At 43.4% G+C, this 13,570-nt stretch overlaps 1 protein-coding gene across 1 annotated transcript; it reads right to left on the bottom strand.

Moving 5' to 3' along the window:
* Positions 1–1,340: 1,340 nt before the first annotated feature.
* Positions 1,341–13,362, bottom strand: Sftpd (surfactant protein D). The gene is made up of 8 exons (XM_028785132.1): positions 13,289–13,362; positions 11,116–11,311; positions 6,036–6,152; positions 5,679–5,795; positions 5,246–5,362; positions 4,729–4,845; positions 3,587–3,670; positions 1,341–1,825 (listed from the first exon to the last, which is right to left on the bottom strand). Exons 2-8 carry the CDS (start codon positions 11,306–11,308, stop codon positions 1,449–1,451), a joined length of 1,122 nt encoding a protein of 373 aa, XP_028640965.1. The 5' UTR covers positions 11,309–11,311; positions 13,289–13,362; the 3' UTR covers positions 1,341–1,448.
* Between the last annotated feature and the right edge of the window lie 208 nt (positions 13,363–13,570).

Raw genomic sequence — 13,570 nt, forward strand, 5'->3', positions numbered from 1 at the left:
GGACTTTGAAGACAGTTTGAGTGGAGGAGATTATAGAAAATGGGCAATTCCTTCTGGTCTCTGGGACAAGAGAGTGCTGGTTTCTGCCTAGAGAGGGGGTATTTTTGTTCCTTTTATGGGCTTGTAGCCTGCCCAGCTGTTCTTCCCATTTCTTAAATACAGGTATAGTTAAAGTAAAGTTCGGAGGAATGAGTCAAAAAAAAAAACCAAAATCAGCACAAGTACACGGAATTGTTAGCTTTGAGGTCAGGAAAAACTTGTCTGTGACCCACTAACCCTACCATCCCAAGCCATCCTCACCTGAGTCCTCTCCCATCTCTGACCTCGCTTTCCACATTTGAAAAATAAAGAGCATGGGAGTGGAGAAATGGCTCAGCAGTTAAGAGCACTTGTTGCTTTTGCAGAGGACCTGGGCTCGATTTTCTACACCCATATAGCAGCTCACAACCATAATCCCAGTTCCAGAGACATGCAGTTCCAGTCAACAGGCATGCGTGTGGTGCACATATACTCATGCTGGCAAAACATGTATACACATAGAATAAATATAAATAAAATTTAAAAGTAGATAAGGATTATTTGCTACGCTATCTTTGAAGCAGAAGGGATAGAATGTTCTGGAACTGTTTGGCAACAGAAGGCTTTGGTGCATATGATCATGGCCAGCCCCTCTTCTCTTGCTTCCCTGAGATTACAGATGAGCTTAGACTGGCACAGAGGTCCTTCTCAGTTCCATTGACAGGGCTTTTGAAGAATGTTATCCTAGGTGTTGCCATGACCTTGAGTAGGGAAACAGATAGATTCCCTGACAGGTCATTCTGCTGGGCTTTCAGGCAACTAGAGGTTTTCAGGCTGCTATTGTTAAGTTTGGAGGCATCAAAGAAAATGTCATGACCAGAAATGGCCCACAGATGGAATATACTGCCAGGATCCAGGAAGATTTCATCCTAGAGTAAATGAGAACTGAGAGTTAGGGCCTGTGTGTTCCTGTTAGATGGTGAAGGAGAACAACAGAGATGCAAGAAAATACCATCAGGAGCACCAGGAACCTCAGGCAAGAGTGGAGAAAAGCCCAGAGGAGAATGCTTGAAAAGGATGCCATCAGCCAGGCCAAACACAGCTGAAAGTTGGAGAAGCAGTAGGGCCAAGAAGAAGTTACATTCTTTGACAGGCCATAGAGATGGATTTTTATCTCTTACAAGTGTTAAAACACAGCCCTTCTTTTCCCTGAGAGTTTTTCAACATGTGAAGGCAGCCATGTATGATACTCTGAAGGACATATTCTGTGATAGCCCTGCCTTTGTGCTGCTTTCTATAGAGAACCCAAGCTATACAAAGAGCCCAAGCTATTCACCTTTTATTAGGATGTTGGCAACATATAGGCCTGAGTCATACCACACTGGCTAAGCTCCTGGCTAAGTATTGTCCTGTCTTCTAGCTCTAGTGGCTCAGAACTCACAGATAACAAGGCGATTCTCTCCACAAGCCTTGTCATTCCATTGCCCGTTGGTGAAGATCTCCACACAGTTCTCTGCCCCACCATTGTTGTTGGGCTCCCCGGGAGCCCAGTTAGAATAAACCAGGGACTCTCCTGTGGGGTAAATGAACTTGCCCTCTGTGCCCACATCTGTCATACTCAGGAAAGCAGCTTTGTTGTGGGCTGTGATCAGTTGTTGTATGACAGTATTCTCAGCAGCAGAACGTGGGGAAGCCAGCTGCCCTCCAGCCTGCCTGCACATCTCCTGGGCATCCTCAAAAGGCTTTTCAGAGTTTGCTGTCCTGAAGATCTTGTCTCCAACACTTCGACCATCTGGGAAGAGTGCGGCTGAAAGAAGATAGAAGGTGGGCTGAAGTTGTGGGTGTCCCTAGCTAGAGTTTTGGGCCCGTGGGAAATTTGAGCTGGAGCTGGAACCTCCTCTCAACCTTCTAATGAAGAGCATTGGGGAACCAGAAATGATGACGCAAAGACTGTGGTCCTAGTACCACAGTGTACTCCATGAGAGGGTGCCATATCTTCTCATTCACAAGCAAGAGCACTTAAGCTCAAAGAGGTTCAATATGAGGTCCCAAGTTGGTATGATTTTGGAGGAATCTCTGACACCAGAGCTCAGACATGATCTGAGGAGACAGCCCAATGGATAAAGTGCTGGCTGTGCAAGTCTGAAGAGCTGACACACTACATTCATATAAAAGCTAGATGTGGGGACAGAGGGGTATGGGGACAGGTGGATCCTAGGGTAGGGTGGAAGGTCTCATTGACCAGCCAATATCACTAAAACAAAAAGCACCAGGTTTAGTGAAAGATCCTGTCTCAAAAAAGATAAGATGGGACAAGATGGAAAGCTAATTAGATGGTTCACAGGTAAAGATGTTTGCCTTTTGGTGACCTGAGTTCAATCCTTGAAAGGTAGAAAGAGAGAACTGAATCCATAAAGTTGTTCTCTGACTTCCACATGAGCACCATGGTACACTTGGCTGTGTAGCCCATGCACACACACATACATAATTAAATAAAAAATAAATTATAAAGTGGTAGAGAATGACATCTGACATCAACCTCTAGCTTGCACACACACACACACACACACACAAAGCTATTCCCCACCCCACACACAAAGCTATCCCCAAAACAAAACTCTGACTTTTCATGTTCAGCCCATGATAATATCATTAACTGCATAGAACTGAAAACCTTTTCTAGGAAATTAGTTTTGAATGTACAGAAGACACAATTCAATGAGCCCATAGTCACCCTAGTGGTAGTAACATAGGTTGTCAGCCAGGGTTTGTGCTATGTGCCAGGGTTAAAGAACAGCCAAGGAAACAGTAGGGCATCTGAGAGTTGGGTCAAGTCTCAGTCTGTCCTTGGCCTCCTAGCCCTGTAAGTGCTGGTGAGGGGGTGAAGTACATTTGAGAGGTCAATTTATTTGGGGGAAACTGGGGGAGGGGTTAATAGTGTACCCCAGAAAAGAATCAAGTCAGTTATTAAGATTCTAGCAATGACTATCTGAGAGGGCAAGACAAAGTCGCTCTCTCCATTTCTTTGACTCTGAAGTAACGGATGACATCAGAAAAGCATCATCTGTATAGCATGTCATACATCTTTCCTTCAGTGTGCACCCATCTTTGTGGCTTTATGCCCATACATGGAAGTCAGCAAAAGAAACTAAATACTGGTGAGGTCTGTGCCCCAGTCCTACACTGTGAGGCTGATCAGAATCTAAGCTGCACTCTGGCTCACTGTTCTTTTCCTCTGTGATCTTTAAAAAGATCTGGGGAAGATTCTCCATTCAGGTACTGAGAACAGCCCTGATTAGGGCCATGCAAAAGTCATGTGCTGTCTTAGGTTGTCCTGGGTGGACTGGTGTGTTCTACACGAAGATACCCACTCATTTATCCGAAGCACATAGAAGGACCCAATCTTGATGTGTATGTGTGCCTGTAACATACATGCACACATGTGTATTGGTAGATGCCAAATGTCTTGCTCAAGCCCCAAGTACAGCCTTAGACTCAGTTCTTGCTCGTTCTCATCCTAGACCAGGAGCAAAGCTCAGCCAAATTTTATTTGGATCCAGAAACTCACCTTTCTGATAGTGAGAGAAAGCAGCCTCTAGATGCTGTAGTTTTCCATTGAAGGCCTCCATCTGCTGCTTCAGAGCAGCACTGTCTATATAGGAGGTAAAGAAGAGAAATGACCATGTGAAGACTATGCTACAAGCCTTAGGATAAATTAACTGGTGCCCCAGAAAAAGGGGAAAGGTCTTGTTACTCATATCAAGCTTTACATTTGTAGGCATAGCTGGTCCCTGCTGTGAATGTTTTTCTTTCTTTTTTCAAAATTTTTATAGGTTGGGGGTAGTGTGTGTGTGTGTGTGTGTGTGTGTGTGTGTGTGTATGTGTGTGTGTTGTACTTGTTACATGTCTATGCACATGTGGCCCAACAATTATGTTGGTCATCTTCCTCTATCACCTTATGTATTGAGGTAGAGTCTCTCACTTGTACCCAGAGCTTGCTGACTTGACTAGTCTCCTAGCCAGTTTGCTTCAGGGATCTCATCTCTGCCCCTATAGAACTGGGATTACTGCCAGGCTGTCATGTCCATTCTCCATTGGGGGATCTGAACTCTGGAACTCATGACTGTATGCCAAGCATTTCACCCACTCATCCATCTCCCTAGTCTGTTTGTTTGCTTGTTTTCAAGACAGGATCTAATGTAGCCCAGGCTAGCACCCAACTCAGTAATCCTGCTTTAGTCTCCCCAGTACTAGGATTACAAGTATGATTCATGATACCCAGATTCTGTCTAGGGATTTCTTATGGTCCCTAAATAAGCCCCTGAGCCTCAACTAAGCCTAAATCAGATGGCAGATCAATCCAGATAGCATCTTGAGTCAAGGTTCAGGAAATATAGTGACATTTCGACATTCTTGGGGAAAGAATAGAAACGAACATTACTTAAAATTCTCACTCACTGGATTGTTAGATGCATAAGGCTAGCCTATAAACCAGGAAGTCAGCTGTTGTCACCTATCCACCATGGTCAGATGATGAAATTATCTAAGTTTGCCTTCCCATGTGACTTAGACAGATAGCAAAGCCAGATCATAATTTGCCCTCAACTTTATCAGCTGACCCCAAGATCCATTCACCATTCATACTAATGAGATGCTCCTGCCTAGCTGAAGAGGGCCACATCCCAGTGCAGGTCCCAGGTTCTGGCTTACCTGGAAGTCCACTTTCACCTTTGATTCCTCTGTCTCCAGGAGCACCTCTGTCCCCCTTGAGTCCTGGGGGCCCCCTGGAACCTGGAGCTCCCTGTGGCCCCACAGGTCCAGTAGGTCCTGGAATCCAAGAAGATCTGGCTAGACTGTATGTTTATTTCCCAACATTTCCACCTAACTGTACATAGTTTATTTTTATCCCAGCTATGCTCTTTTGTTACACATGGACTTTTCACAGAACCCAGACACATGTCCGCTTTGTCCATGACTGTCTTTAGCATCTGACAATCAACTTTGTCTGTGTACAACTTCCCTGAAAAAAGACACTCTATGGCTTAAAACATCCCTCTTCCCACATGTGACTAGTCCTAGGGGCCCTACATTCACCCTCCTTGGAAGCAGATTGCCTCCACAGCTCAGTTTTTACTTAATGGGTAAGTTTAAGATAGGATATAGGCCTTGCCAGCTCAAAGGGGGCACAGTAGAACTTCATTTAGCCTTACATCTATTCATCACTCACCTGCTGCCCCAGCATTCCCAGGGGCTCCTTGCTCACCAGGGGCACCTCTTTCTCCTTTAGGGCCTGCAGGGCCTTTTGCCCCTGCAAATCCTTGCATGCCAGGAGCACCTACTTCTCCTGAGAAAGGAACAAACAGAAAGAAATGCTGCTAACAGTATGTTTAGTGTGCATCATTTCCTCAGCAGTAGGCCTTCTTAAAGAGAACTACTGGGTTAGATAGAGAGTTGGGAATGTTGTTCCTTGCTGACCAGGGTCCCTCTGTGGAAGGTGATAGAGAAATCTTATCAGTTTGGAGAGATGTGAATGCCAAGGTCTTCATAATGTTATTACTCAGGATTCTTCCTGTCAGTCTGACCATGCCTCAGATCACAATAATAGCTTCCACTGTCATTACTCTTTTCTTGCTCCCAGGTGAACCACAGCCCTCACTTACCTTTGGGCCCAGCCTCTCCTTTAGGACCTGGTTTGCCTTGAGGTCCTATGTTCCCCTGCTTCCCAGAAGGGCCTTCTTTTCCAGCTGGACCAGGAAGACCTGGAAGTCCTGGAGGTCCTGGCAGAAAAGGATCAGCCCAGTCAATGACAGTAAACTCCTTTGGAAGTGGGAGCTTAGAAGATGCATGTCACAGCAGAGGTCAAAGGGACAACAGTCCATTCTGAAACAACCCAGTGCCTCCTTCAGAACATCCATCTTTCCTCTTCCTGGGACAGGTTCTGGGCCTGCCACTTATACATTCTCATTATAGAAGCAGCAGCTGGAGGCACCATCTGAATCCCATGACCCATTGCTCACCACCTAGTCCAGGGTTTCCCTTTGGTCCAGGTTCTCCAGCAGAGCCATTCTCTCCTTTGGGCCCAACTGGACCTGTAGGGCCAGGCAACCCTGAGAGCCCCATAGGTCCTGGCAAACCTATAGAAACAAAAGAAATGGACCCAAAGTTAGTCCTATGCTCAGGAGAGACTGATGTCTATAAGATAAAGTCCCTGGCATCCCTTTAGGATTCTGCTGAGCCTGGCTTGGTCCTGTGGTGATCCACTTAATAAAAATTAGTTTCTCCACCTAGAGAAAATAGGCATCCTTGGCTTGAAAATGAATTCAAGTCAAGAGCTTCACAACCTTTCATGTAGTGTTCTTTCCCCTGCTCCAAAGCCGCTGTCAGCAGAAGGCAGTCTGCCAGCGCTGACGGCTCAGTGGCAAGAGTGGAGACGTTTATGTACATGTAAATGTGTGTGCATATGTGAGCAAGTGTATGGGGAGTATGCATCAGGAAACCAAACTACTTCTTTTAAAGAAACAATTGCACCAGATAGATACTACCTTGTTTATTATTTATCTACTTGATCATTGTTTATTTGCAAAGAGCCCCAAATGGACAAGGAATAAAAACTTAAAAATAAGATTGTAGCAAACTAAAGAGCTTCTGTGCAATGAAGGAAATACCCAACAGAGTGAAGAGACAGCCTACTGAGTGGGAGAAAACACTTGTCAAACAGTACCCTGACACAGGGTTAATATCCAGAATATGTAAGGAATTAAAAAAAAACAATCTAAAGCAAATCATCTAATTTTAAAATGGGTAGATTATTTGAACAGACTAATCAGGAGAAGAAACACAAGTCAGAAAGTAAATGAAAAAAAATGTCAGTTTCAGTTTCATTATTCAGTAGCTCTCAAAAAGATATTAATCAAAACTGCAATGAAATTCCATTTTGCACTAGTTAGAATAACTTTTACAAAATATAAATAGATAAACCAGATGTTGTTGCTGGTGTGTGTATGTATGTATGTATGTATGTATGTATGTATGTATAAAAACCACAATAGGTACAAAAATAACAAATAGTGGTGTAGATGTGGATACAAGGGAAGATTTATATAGGAAATGATTTAGTATAGCTGCTGTGGAAAACAGTGTTGGGATTCCTAAATAGAAAACAAAACAACCCAAAAAACTATAATTACCATATAATTCTATTATGCCTGGAAATATATCCAATTGAAATGCAATCAACAAACCAAAGCAATACCTGCACACTTATGCTTATTGAAGCATCCTTCATCATAGCTAAGATAGGCCAATAGCCTAGGATATGCCTACGAATGGATGAATGGGTAATGTGGTATAAATCCACAGTAGGATATTATCTAGGCATAATAAAAAAATCCAATCATTTGTAGAAATATTGGGGGATGTGAAGAACATCACATTAACTGAAAGCAAGACACAGAAAGACAAATGCCCCATGTTCTGTTTTATATGGCTACTAAAACATGCCAACCTAAATGTAGAATAGTGACTAGTCAGAACAGTTGGGAAGCTGGGGCATTGATAACAGTAGACTGGTTTGACTTGCATTGTTGCATGTGTGCTCTTTAAGAGATTCATGCCAAACAATGGGGCAAAAATAACTGTTGAAGAAGAGGAAGTGTAGTCACTCTCCTCACAGAGCTCTGTCCAACACATCTTGACCTCAGAGGAAGCAAGACTAGAAGGGGCTTAGAGACTAAATCCTATGTAGATTATTTTAGAGAGAAGAGAAGAGATGAAACTCCAGATTTGAAAACAAGGAAGACAAGGCCTTCCCAAGGCAAGAAGTGTAATTAGGATGGGCTACATGTGAATTTTCTAGAAGATCCTGGGCTTCCTAGTCCTTCCCATAATGAATCATGGTAGAGGTACATCATATATCTAACTATGCATCCTACTGAGATACGCAGTCCTTGACTCAGGTTGAGTATCTCCTAGCCTGATGTCTCACTGTAGTGACCCACAGATCTAATCCTTGCCCCCACACTACACTCTAGAATGTATTTTCTTAGGCTCCAACTGTCCCTTTCAACAAATTCTGGGGACTGGCAGGTTTCAAAATTCTCCAAATAGATGACCAAAAGTGACTAGTGGTTTCTTTGCCCAAGGCCCAACCAAAGAGCAGAAAATATAAAGAGGTGAGATCAATTCTAGAACCACTGTGGGGAAAGGCCATGCAACATTCAATCCACAGCTCCCTCTAGGATCAAGAGAGAAATGGGAATCTCAGAGAGGGAGCTGCTACACCAAGTCCTATTGCTCTTGTAGCTACTCATGGTTGGCTCTCAAAAGCCCATTTATATAGGGGGTCACTTTGTGTCTTACCTTAGACATATCTTCTCTTGCCCTTTCACCCATATAGATTATTTATTCTATGTGTCATTGGCTTCCTTCCAACTAAAGTGCAAACCGAAGAAACATAGTATTTCTTTTCCATATGGAGTCTTCTTGTTTTAATTTGAAGCACCAGTGAACTACCAGACAACAGGAGAAAGACAAAGCCTTGGGGCAAAATAGCAGGTGTTTTAAGACACAAACATTCAAAGAGGCAAGAGGCCCTGAGCTACGTGACTGAACCTGTGTGGAGCCATGACAGTGGCTATCAAGACTGAGACAGTTCTTAGTCAAGCAACAAGTATTCTACATCAACATAGATATCTGACCCAAAGGTCAATGAATGAATATAAATTACATAGACGGGGATTGCCAGATATAGAGAAGTTATTTATAGCTTTTATGATACTGCTTATTGAAACAATAATCTTTCAATTTATTTTATAACATTGTCATTCAATTTCCCCCTCAAGATCAAGATCTTTAAGACTAAACCTATTATTAGATTCTGGTTTTATGAACAGAAATTAAGCATCTGGATACTTTCTGTATTCAACGGAACCTAAGGACTTGAAGAAGCTTACTGTTTCTCAAATGTCTTGTAAGATTTTCATGACTTATATAGCTTTAATGATAGTTGTTCTTTTCAATGAAACTTGAGTACAGCAGATTACTTGTTCAACAAAGACCTTACTTGGAGCTTTATATTTGAGAATAACTGTTGCTAAATTATATTTGACCTGACTTTTTTATGTAAGTACAGGAGCACATTCTTGGCTCCCATGACCTCATGCTACCTTTTAAGATTTATTGTATGTGTGTGTGTGTGTGTGTACCTACAGAGTCCAGAGCAGGAAGAGTATCAGTTGCCCTGTAGCTGGAGTTACAGGTAGTTATCGTAAGTCATCCAAAATGAATGGTGTATAAGAAATAAACTCGGGGCTACAGAGGTGGCTCAGTGGTTATGAACACTGACAGCTCTTCCAGAGGTCCTGAGTTCAATTCCCAGCAACCACATGGGGGCTTACAACCATCTGTGATGGGATCTGATGCCCTCTTCTGGTGTGTCTGAAGACAGTTACAGTGTATTCATATGCATAAAAAAATCTAAAAAACAAAACAGAAATAAACTCAGGTTTTCTCCAAGAGATGTGTACCCCCTTAAACACTGATATATCTCTCCTGCCCAAAAGCCTCAGTCTTAGAACAGTGTGAACAGTGAGGAAAGTCAGTTTGGACAATTGAGGTTCATGAGCAAAGAGGAAGTCAGTACTGCAAAAGAAATGTCACCAACAGATTTGTGCCCTTATTTGAAATTGAGGATGGCAACTGAGATGTTTTGTAAAAACCCAGTGTAATATCTCTTAGGAAGGCCACCATACTTCAGTAAATTCTAAGATGTTGATTAATTAGTGTTACATGACATACATTTCCAAATCAAAGGCCCTCCATAGTTTAGCTAGCTCTCTTGCTGCACCTGTATGAATAGTCAAGCCCACTTCCCTGTCTCTGGTAATGTAAATACTTATGTTAGCTGACCCACTGATTACCACGTGTCCCACAGGAGGCATCAAAGGCAACCCAGTATTGCCCCTACCATCATAGTGATAGTATCTACAGGAGCAGGTGGATTCCTTTGCTTTCTTGGCATGCACAGCAGGGGAAGAAGATATATGTTGATGTATCACACAGGGAGAAAATGTGGGTGAGTTCTCACCAAAAGACAGAAGGCCTGACTTCCAGTTCAGGTTCTTATAGTCACCATCCAATTTCTGAAGGTTTGCTGAATTGAAAACATAGTATTTGACCCCATTGAAGCTTCAGCTCAGGGTAGTGTGTCCTTCTACTTGTGTTGCTTCTATATTGAGTTCCCCACTCTTGTCTATGAGACTCTGCAGGATCAGTATTTTCAGGGTTAATTCCTTTGCTTATGAGGCCCACTGGTAAATAGAATACACCAGCTTGGTCACCAGGAACACTTTACTGAAGACTCAATACAAAATAGAGTCTTTGGCTCCATCATTTGTCAAAGATTATTTGGCAAATATTATTCTCAATTGGAGACAGGTAAACTGAGACTTTGTGATACTTAGTAGGTGTCTCTAAGAGTCACAGTCACAGAGAGGTAGCTAACAGTCAAGATCTGTTTAATGCAGAAGCTTTTGCTCTTTTAACTTTACCATCCCCCACTTTACCTGTTAAAGAAGACTGGAATGTTCCTTGTGGCTTTTGAAAGGATTAAATGGATTTCCAAGTGAATACCTGAACACAAAGCTGTACAAAGAAACACAAATTCCAATCTTCCCTTGTAATGTCTTAAGTGGGTTCTGCCAATAATATTTTTTATAGGTCTATGGAGCTTTATCTTTTCTACCACAAATGCAGTGCAGATACAATATTAAAAACTAATTAACATTCCCTATAGGCACCACTTAATCAAAATGAACAATTGCTAACTGCTGGAACAAGATTAAACCAGTAGTTTACCCATTCTCAGAACAAGAAGAATCCAGAGATCCCAAGGGAGGAGTCAGATCAGCTGGATTATGGGAGGAAACACATGGTGGGTCAAAAATCCCATGTGTTTTGCAGGTAGCATGGACACCAGGGGGAAACTCAATCCCTAGGAGGAAGAAGCTCATATCCAAGGTGATCACATAGCACCTGGGGGTTCAGGTTAGTTCACATTCCAACACCCCCTCCCCCATGAGCCCTTGGTCCCAGCTCTACCTGGATCACCCTTCTCGCCCCGTGGACCCTCTCTGCCATCCCGTCCATCACGACCAGGCAGGCCATTTTCTGTCGGGCTACACATGACTAAGGTGCATGTGTTGGTTATTGATCTCTGTGAGAGGATCTTCATTTCTGCTCCCAGATTTACCTGGGGCTGTACAAGCAGGACAAGCATGAGAAAGTGCAGCATGGCCTGCAGGGATGAGAAAGAGAAAAGAGGTAATGATGGTTTTAGGATGTGGTTCTAGATAGCTAAGTCTGGAGAAGAGAAATCTCCATTCCCACATCTTCATCTATGATGAGTGCCCAGAGTAATAAGACAGTAAGACTCCAAAATCAGTTTATGGAGGTAGGTACATCGTCTGGCCTTTGAGGGACTTAGTAGCCTGACTAGCACTCTAAGAGGGGTTGACTATAGTGTCCATCTCTGGTGCCCTTGATAACAGTGGCTGGCTCTACTGTCTATCACTGAGGACTGTCTCATCTCTGGTCCTCCTTCTATGTTCTAGGACAGCTGTTTAACTCATTTCAGGCCAAGTCTGCATTCTCTCCCTGGCTACCTGGAATAGCACCGACATTGAACACCACTGATCCAGAGATGAACCCAGCTCTGTGCGCTTCTAGTTGCTTGTACTGAGCTCAGGCTGGAGTGTGGCCACATGCTTGCCAGGCTGTTTGACATTCCTGGACTAGGCACCAAGTCCATGTGGAAAGTACTAGAGAGAATGCAGGAAAAGAGCTTGAGAGATATTAAGTTGGCAGCTGGAGAGACTCAGAGAAACCCAGAAGTCTACTGAACAATCTGAGAGGGCTTCAGGGAAAGGCTTTGTTGGGGGGAGGGAACTTTCCAGATGGACTTATTTAGATTGGAGGCTGGTTTGAGGAGGAACCCAGAGAAAACATTTAGCAGAGTATCCAGCTGCTGTCTGAGAAGGATGTAGACTGGCTGAGACACGAATGCAGGATGCAAGACTTTGGTAACTACACAGGGTATTTCAAGGTCTTAATTTTTCATGACCAGCACTTTCCAACAGTGTCACAAGGCTGACAACTATATACATCTTCAACCATGTGATATGGGATATTGGGGGATTTAGGACCCATTATAATAACATTTTTCCTTTCAAAGAAGGAAAGAGCCCATGCGCAGCACAGTGGCTGGGGACAAAGCAAAGGAGAAGTGCATAATGAGGAAGGGTTTCACCACAACTGGGCATGGATTGCATGCTTGTTAGGGCTTCCTGACATGCTGCTTCTCCACCTGCTGGTGTTTCTGGGCTAAGGCTTTGTATTTCTTATTCATAATTTCCTCAGATCTCTTGGAACTTCCTAGAAATACCTTAATGAGCTTACAGGCCACTTCTTTACCCTTGTTTTAGCAGAGGTTCTGTCATCAGTACCGAAGGGCAGGCCCAAGTCAGAGCAAGGCCTTGGCCAGTAGCCACCTTAATGTTAGGTCTCCATGCCTTATTTTGGGGAAGAATTAAGACAAAAGGCCTTCTGATCTCCACTTGTTCACCTTAATATTAATGAGGCCTTCAGAGAGCAAACCTACAGGTTTCCAGATCTGAGACAGACTAATTAGCTGGGGTAGTGGATGGAGTGTGCAGAGCCACAGCCCACAGCTTGTGTGACACTGCTTTTAGAGTAAAAGTTCATTAAGGCAGAAGCTCTTTCTAATGTTGCCTGGCAAACGAGAGACCATAAGGAGTTAAGTTTATTGTTTAATAAAGAGTTTAGGCCAAGAGAGAACTCATTTTGTCCTTGTTTCTATGCTTTTGGCATCAGTCTGAGTTTAAATCTCCAGCCTAGGGTAGTCTGGGGAATTCTTCCTCCACTATTTTTCTTATGAAATTGAGATTCAAGAAAGACTCACCTGAATCTTCCATACAATCTGTGTAGGTCTGTGGAAACATCACATAAAATTCATTCACACTACCCGAGCTCAGTAACCAAATCTTCTGAGCCAAGGAAGGTGAGTTAGGGATAGAGGATCTTTTTCCCTCACTGTGTCCCCTACCTCCACCCCCTAAAATCTCTGGGCCTTCATCCAGAACCTAGAACCAGAACCCCATTCCCCTTTCTCAAAATCAGTGGGATAAACATCCCAGGTGGACAAAGTCATATCCACAGGAGGTAGGGAAATGAAATGAGAAGCAGAGACACTCACAGATTGCTTCCTTGTTGGCCCTGGGAGGTCCAGGTAAATGCACCTCTGTTTGTCAGGCACCACTATTTATGCCTGCCCTGTAAGTGGAGCCACCCAGCATTGGCATTGGTCTTCTGAGAAAATTCACACACACACACACACACACACACACACACACACACACACACACACTTTTCTTCCTGTTGACTCACTCACTCTTAAACCACCTACACTCTGGAAACCTGCTTTCAATATACCTAATGCTATGTGCACCTGCTGCCTTAGCCATGCTCTGTCGGCCAA

This window comes from Grammomys surdaster, unplaced genomic scaffold, assembly GCF_004785775.1.
Source record: "Grammomys surdaster isolate TR1022 unplaced genomic scaffold, NIH_TR_1.0 125114, whole genome shotgun sequence".
NCBI lineage: Eukaryota > Metazoa > Chordata > Mammalia > Rodentia > Muridae > Grammomys > Grammomys surdaster.